This window comes from Puma concolor, chromosome B4 (genome assembly GCF_028749965.1).
Source record: "Puma concolor isolate L17-30 chromosome B4, mPumCon1.1.hap2, whole genome shotgun sequence".
NCBI classification, from domain to species: domain Eukaryota; kingdom Metazoa; phylum Chordata; class Mammalia; order Carnivora; family Felidae; genus Puma; species Puma concolor.
In genome coordinates this window covers 67256458-67264873 of record NC_141673.1, presented here as the reverse complement: position 1 = coordinate 67264873, position 8416 = coordinate 67256458, and the positions used below count along the sequence as shown (strand labels likewise).

The 8416-nt window shown below is 41.1% G+C and overlaps 1 protein-coding gene across 1 annotated transcript; it reads left to right on the top strand.

Moving 5' to 3' along the window:
* The first annotated feature begins 2554 nt into the window (after positions 1–2554).
* LOC112867507 (olfactory receptor 8S1-like) lies at positions 2555–3668 on the top strand. Its single transcript, XM_025930500.2, has one exon. It carries the CDS (start codon positions 2555–2557, stop codon positions 3515–3517), a length of 963 nt encoding a protein of 320 aa, XP_025786285.1. The 3' UTR covers positions 3518–3668.
* The last annotated feature ends 4748 nt before the right edge of the window (positions 3669–8416 follow it).

Genomic DNA, 8416 nt, shown 5'->3' with positions numbered 1-8416 from the left:
CCACCCTCCCAGCATGGACAGAAATTAGCTAGTAAGAATGAGCTGCTCCCTGGGGGAAGGAACCTTTAGGTACCAATTATTACAACAAAAGATAAGTCTTCCGTCTTTGCAACCTTTCTCCACCACTTCCCAGGCATCCTCCAGTTTTGTTTATTTATTTTTTTACTTTTTTAATGTTTATTTATTTTTGAGACAGAGACAGAGCATGAGCAGGAGAGGAGCAGAGAGAGAAGGAGACACAGAATCTGAAGCAGGCTCCATGCTCCGAGCTGTCAGCACAGAGCTCATTGCCAGGCTCGAACTCGCCAACCATGAGATCATGACCTGAGCTGAAGTCAATGCTTAACCAACTGAGCCACCCAGGTGCCCCAAGTTTTGTTTGTTTGTTCCTTTTTTTTTTTTTACATTTATTTATTTTTGAGAGACAGAGAGGGATAGAGCGTGAGTGGGGGAGGGGCAGAGAGAGAGGGAGACAGAGAATCCCAAGCAGGCTCCAGGGTCTGAGCTGTCAGCACAGAGCCCGATGCCGGGCTCAAATCCACGAACCGTGAGATCATGACCTGAGCCAAAGTTGTATGCTTAACTGACTGAGCCACACAGACACCCCAGTTTTGTTTATTTCTAAAGTTAGAATTAAAGCTAGGTATATTCCTCTAACAAAGCACATGTCATATTTACTTTATTCTTTCATTCTTTCTACATTTAACAAATCCTGAGCACCCATTATTGCCTTTCATTCTGCTGTATGTTCGGGATTTAAGATAATATGGATGATTAAATACCAAATGTATTCTTCATAAACAAGCAACACATTTGGAGGAAAAAGAAACACTACTCATACATCCTACTAAAAGCCAGAGTAAGATAGATACCCAGGTGAAGGCCCAAAACAGTTCAGAGAGTAAGCGACAAAAGAGAACATAGAGTGAAAAGAAGTAGACATGCTTAAGCAAATGAATGTCAGCCAGTCAGAGTGTAAAAAGCACAGATATGGAAGCTTCACAGACCTGGGAGGGATGTTAAGCTTATCCACTAATCCTCTCAACACCAGAAGTTACCACAGCATTTTCAGATTCAATTTCCATATTCTAAAATTTGAAATAATGCAGCCCCTGAAGTTTTGTTGAGATCTCCCAGTAGAGAAAAAGCTAAACATTTGATAATACCTAGATATAAATTGGGATCAGTGAAATAATAGGGATCATTATTTTTCCATAATCCATCCAGGCAGGGAAGGAGGTAATCAAGACAGATATATAAGGGAAGAAATAGAAATTAAGGTGAGATGGAAAAATAGGTAGGATTTAGGTCAAGATTTGTAGGGAAAATTTTCAACAGAGTCTCAGCTGAAGTCAAGGCAGAGAATAGGAGAGTGATGAGGGCACCGGGGCAAGTCTGGTCTGACCAGTTCGTGCCTGATTCTGTAGCACAGAGGTAGCAGAACCACCTGGGCAATGCTTAAAATACCCAGCACAGAAAAGACCAAGTAAAACAGGTTCTCTGCTGGTGGAGAAATTACTTCAAAAATTGAGTAATCTTTAAATGCCAACCAGATAAGTTTATGATTATTCAGGAGCACTGTAGAATTAAAAGTTCTGGTCATAGGCTTATATAGAGGAGATGCAAATCCTGACTGTTCAAACTGAGGAACTGAACAAGTCCTATGAATCTGAATTTTTGGGGTGGGGGAGGGTTAATCTTAAAAATATAGATTAGAAATCTCCTTTCTTTTTTTTTTTTTTTAATGTTCATTTATTTTTGAGAGAGAGAAAGGGAGCATGAGCAGGGGAGGGGCGAAGAGAGAGGGAGAGAGAGAATCCCAAGCAGGCTTTGAGCTGTCAGCACAGAGCCCGGTGCCGGGCTAGAACTCACTAACAATGAGATCATGACCTGAGCCAAAATGAGGAGTCAGATGTTCAACCAACTGAGCCACTCAGGCACTCCCAGCAATCTCCTTTCTTAACCCCATTTCCCACCTCATGCATATACTCACACACACATACATTTTGAAACTGTCCTTGGAATTAAATAACCAAATACACTAGAGAGAGACACATGAATGGCAGAAATATAATAAATATAGCATGATATTATAAAGTAATATCGAACTCTTACAAGCTTTTGAATGGAGAATGAAACACTGTGTGACTCAAGAAACCAGAGATGATTAGAATCACTTCTCCAAGAAGTGTATTGGATATAGTTTGACCAGTAGTATTGTAGGTTACAATCAAAGGACAGTTCAAGGAGATGAAACCATTCAGTCATAGACTAAACTGAAAAATTATATGAAGGTCTCCAGAGTTATTTGTGGGAGAGGAGCCACAAGAGTACTAATGGTCTGGTTCAGAGTTCGGGACCTGTGAGGTTGGCAATCAAGTGAGGGAAGAATCCTGGGAGGGAGGGAGAGTAGATGTTTTAAAAATCTGTGTAAAAGATGAGCACACTGAAGATGTGCATACATGGAATAAAGTAGAGATTCTGAGGTGGCACAAAAAGAAGGTGAATATTTCATGCTTCTTTATGCTTTCATTCCAGTGGAACATCTTCTGTCATGGTCTTGGGAAACCACAGCACCATCACAGAATTCATCCTCCTTGGGTTATCTGCTGACCCTCACACCCAAATTCTCCTCTTTGCATTTTTCCTGGAAATTTACCTCCTGACCATCATGGGGAACCTGATGATGATGATGGCGATTATGACGGATTCCCATCTCCACACCCCCATGTACTTCTTCTTGAGTCACCTCTCCTTCCTGGATCTTTGTTTAACTTCAGTCACTGTGCCCAAGATGCTGGAGAATCTCCTGTCTCAGAAGAAATCAGTATCCATAGAAAGCTGCCTCGCTCAGGCATTTTTTGTGTTTTCCATCGCAGGGACTGAAACTTTTGTGCTCTCTGCCATGGCCTATGACCGCTATACTGCCATCTGCAACCCCCTGCTCTATGACCAGGTGATGAGTAAACAGTTGTGTGGGGGTCTGGTATGGGTCTCATGGGGACTGGGCTTTCTGGATGCTCTCATTAACACCCTCATGGCTTGCAATTTGGACTTCTGTGAGGCTCGTGTCATACCTCACTTCAGCTGTGAACTGCCATCTCTATTCTCTCTGTCTTGCTCTGATATCTCCACCAACTTTGCAGTCCTGGTGTGCTCTGCCATCATTCATGCCTCTGGAACCTTACTCCTGGTCTTCTTCTCTTACACCCGTATTATCTCCACCATCCTGAGCATCACCTCCACCTCAGGCAGAAGCAAGGCCTTCTCCACCTGCTCCTCCCACCTCACTGCAGTGAGTTTCTTCTATGGATCTGCTTTTCTTCGCTATCTCATGCCAACCTTAAGTTCCCCACTGGAGTTAATTTTTTCCATACAGTACAGTGTGGTCACTCCTCTAGTGAATCCCCTTATCTACAGCTTGAAGAACAAGGAAGTAAAAGCATCTCTGAAAAGAATGTTGCAAAAAGGTTTACAACAGCTCAGAGAGCAGAGAACAGGTAGATTTGAAGGCTGAAACAGAAAAGGTACCAGATGAGCCTGAAGCATCTCGTAGCAACAGAAAGGAAGCACTCAACAACAACAACAACAACAACAACAACAACAAAACCCACAATGATAAGGGTATGTTAAAGGGACACAGGAACCAAATGAAAGAGACCTGGGTGACTAAGGATGGGACAATTTGAGCAACAAAAGAAACAACATAACATTAGATTATAACCAAAAGCATAAAATCAACACCTATTATACTAATATAAATAAATAATTGAATAATGAAATAAATGGAAGAGAACAGAAAATCTTCCTCTCAGAAGAATTCCAAATAACTTAGGTAGAAACTGCACTCTCAATGAAGTGTAGAGAGTACCTGCCTACTCCTTAAATGTGGGTTGAACATAGTGTATTGGACCCCTTCTAAAGAATACAGTGTGACAAGGGGGAAAAAAGTGGAGAAACCTGACAAATGCTACCTAAGACAAATGACCAAGGTTAATATCAGCAATGGTTAAGTCATGTTGATAGTATGTACTTTCGATATGATGTGATGACTGACAATGGTACTTCACTTCTGTGGTCCCCATCTCCCAAACCCATAACAGTAATATAACCATGAGAAAAACATCAAATAAAACCAAATTGATGGGGTCTGTACAAAATATCTGACTAGTACTCCTTAGGACTGCCAGTGTCATCAAAAACAAAGTCTGAGAACTATCACAATCAAGAGGTGCCTAAGGATACAAGAATTAAGTGTAATGTGCTCTCCTGGATAGAATCTTAGGATAGAAATTGGACTTTAGATAACAACTAGGGAAATATGAATACATTATGGACTTTAGTAATAATTTATCAATATGGTTCATTAATTATGATAAGTATACCATACTAATGTAAATTAAATGCTAATAATAATGAAGACTGGGTGGGGGTATATGGGAATGCTCTGTACTATCTTTGCAACTTTTATATAAATCTAAAACTATTCTAAAATTAAAATTTTATTTAAAAAAAAGTCTCCTTCTTGATCTTAGTCGGAAAGCTCTCAGATTTTTCCCCATTGAGGATGGTATTAGCTGTGGGCCTTTCATATAGGGCTTTTATCATGTTTATGTTCCTTCTATCCCTGCTTTCTTGAGGGCTTTTATCAAGAAAGGATGCTGTATTTTGTCACATGCTTTTTCTGCTTCTATTGAAAAGATTATGTGGTTCTTATCCTTTCTTTTATTAATGTGATATATCACATTGATTGATTTATGAATATTGAACCAGACCTGCAGCCCAGGAATGAATCCCACTTGATCATGGTGAATAATTCTTTTATTTTTTTAAGTGTATTTGTTTGTGTTGAGAGAGAGAGAGAACACAAATGGGGGAGAGGCAGAGAGAGGGAGATAGAGAGTCTCAAGCAGGCTCTGCACTGTCAGGGCAGAACCTGACTCCAGGCTCAAACTCATGAACTGTGAGATCAAGACCTGAGCCTAAACCAACAGCTGGACGCTTAACTGACTGAGCCACCCAGGCACCCTTGGTGAATAATTCTTTTAATGTACCGTTGAACTTCCCATCTCCAATCTCATCATCCATGGTAATCAATGTTGTGACCAGCACGGATCAGTTAATTCATGACAAGTACCACATGGTCCAAGGCATTCTGAATATTTCTCCAGACTATTCTGGTGGATGGTGAGATATTCTTACGCTAAAGCTAGGGAGGATGTTTTAAATCTTCTAAAATACTTAGAGTCAAGTATCTATTAAAAAAAATAATTCTTTTTTGAAATGGACTACCACCAAAAACATAAGTTTGATATGTCATTGTACTTGAAAGCATTTCTCACTTTTTACTCTATCCCTTCTCTGTTGGCTAATTTTATGTCTCAATTTGGCTGGGCCATGATGCCAAGATAGTTGGTCAAACATTATTCTGGATGTTTCTGTGAGGATGTTTTTGGATGGAATTAACATTTAATTTTCACAGATTTAGAGTAAAGTAGATTGCCCTCCATAATATGGGTGGGCCTTGTCCAATCAGTTGCAGGATCAAATAGAACAAAAGGCTGCCCTCCCCTGAGCAGGAGGGAATTCTTCCAGCAGACTGCCTTTAAGCTTCATTTACAACATCAGTTCTACCTGGTTTACCAGCTGATTGTTTCTGGACTTGAGCTGCAGCTCTTTCCCAAGTCTCCAGTCTGCCAACTTCCTCCATCAGATTTTGGAACCACCAAGCCTCCACAATCAATCACATAGGCAAATTCCTTAAAATAAAACTTATTCTACACACGAATACAAAGCCTACTCTTTCTATTTCTCTGGAGAAGCATGACTAATACACCCTCCTAAACAGGTGCAAGAGGAGGAAGTTCCAGTAAACTGTTAGAGGAAAAATTATCCATGATTAGATGCACTGGAGAGGGTACAATGAACAGTTATTCTGTACCCGTGTCACCCCTCCCCAAAGGGCACGGCTCAGTGCCAAGAGAGACCTTCTCAGCCCATAATTTCTCCCATGGAGGAAAACGGGAGCATGTGAGTAAGCACCTGGCTTCCCCAGCTGTCTGGGATAAGGAGGCCAACTTCTTTCTTGCCTCCTCCAGAATACTAAGGTGTGCTACATGACTATGAATGAAGGGCCTTGGAGAACAGCAGCCAGTTGCTCTCAGAGGGCATCAAAGAGACATGGGTCCCACTAACCACTTCACAGATACCACCAAGAAGACGGCCTATGAGCTGCTGGTGATACCTCACCTGTGGGTCCCCCTCCACCTGGCCCATGGGCACCCCCAACATTCCAGATGCCTAACACACATACCCTACCACCCTGTAGCTGTCAACCTGTGTGGTCCCCAATGGCAACAAATATAAGCCTTTGCAGACAGCTAGGGAGAAAATGTAGAAAAATGGCACAACTCTATAGGACTAAGAAAATGCATGGGTACTGATGCATTCAGCATCGATGCATTCAACACTGCCCTAGGGAAAGCAAACAGGAGGCTGTTGGTACCCGCCCTGGCTTTGCAGGATCAAAAAAAAAAGGCAAACAATTTTAAGAATTCTGCCTAAGAGGAAGCAAGAAGCATAGAGTAGGTGTATCCATAGAAAAACTCAGAGAAAGCCTCAAAATACCTAGAAGGCCAACACAAGGTATTTCTCTCCTTTTTTTTTTTTTTTTATTTTTTTATTTTTTTAAATTTTTTTTTCCAACGTTTTTTTTATTTTTGGGACAGAGAGAGACAGAGCATGAACGGGGGAGGGGCAGAGAGAGAGGGAGACACAGAACCGGAAACAGGCTCCAGGCTCTGAGCCATCAGCCCAGAGCCCGACGCGGGGCTCGAACTCACGGACCGCAAGATCGTGACCTGGCTGAAGTCGGACGCTTAACCGACTGCGCCACCCAGGCGCCCCAAGGTACTTCTCTCCTGAAGGCAGGGCAGTAGAGACTGGAGGAGGTGACTGAGTCTTCAAATGCAAAGACAACACAAGACATCAAGGAATAAGAAAAATCAAGGAAACCTGACACCACCAAAGGAACAAAATAATTTTTCAGTAACCAACCCAAAGGACTGGAGATCTATGATTTGCCTTATAAAGAATTCAAAATAGATGTTTTAAGGAAGCTCAATAAGCTACAGGAAAACACAGAAAGACAATTCAAGTAAATCAGGAAAATGATACATGAACACAGTAAGAGCTTTCGCAGAAAGATAGAAATTATTAAAAATAATTCAGCTTCTTCTGGAGCTGAAGAATACAATGAATGAAATGAAAAATGAAATAGAGACCATCAACAGCCAACTGTTTGTTATCAGTAAGGTCAGCAGTAGACTGGTCAACAGTAGACTATTAGTAGTTAAGTTTAGGAGGAGTCAAAAGCTACATGCAGATTTTTGACTGACTCGGGTTGTTCAAGGGTCAACTATAAATAAAATCAGAAATGAAAGAGGAGATGTTACAATTGATACAACAGAAAAACAAAGATTAAAAAAGACTACTATGAATAATTATATACCAACAAATTACATAGCCTAGAAGAAATGGAGAAATTGCTAGACGTATATCACCTGCCAAGACTGAGTCATGAAGAAATATAAAATCTAAACAGACCAATAACAAGAGATTGAATCTATAATCAAACCTCTCAACAAAGAAAAGCTTATGACCTGATGCTTTTATTGTTGAATCCTACCAGATATTAAAATAAGAGGTCATACCAATCCTTCTCAAACTCTTCCAAAAAACTGAAGAGGAGAGAACATTTTATAATAACAGCATTACCCTAATACCAAAGCCAGACAAGGATACTACAAGAAAATTACAGGCCAATATCCCTCATTAAAATAGATACAAAGACCCTCAATCAAACACTATCAAACTGAATTCAAGAACACATTAAATGGATCGTACATGGGGCACCAGGGTGGCTCAGTCAGTTAAGCATCCAACTTCAGCTCAGGTCATGATCTTATAGTCTGTGAGTTCAAGCCCTGCATTGGGCTCTGTGCTGACACCTCAGAGCCTGAGCCTGCTTCAGATTCTGTGTGTCTCCCTCTCTCTCTGCCCCTCTCCCACTCATGCTCTGTCTCTCTCTCCCTAAAACAAATAAATAAATAAACATTTTTTTTATTTTTTATTTTTTTGTTAACGTTTATTTATTTTTGAGACAGAGAGAGACAGAGCATGAATGGGGGAGGGTCAGAGAGAGAGGGAGACACAGAATCTGGAACAGGCTCCAGGCTCTGAGCTGTCAGCACAGAGCCCGACGCGGGGCTTGAACTCACGAACTGCGAGATCATGACCTGAGCCGAAGTCGGATGCTTAACCGACTGAGCCACCCAGGCGCCCCAAATAAACATTTTTTTAAAAGGATCATACACCACAATCAAGTAGGATTTATTCCAGAAATGCAAGAATGGTT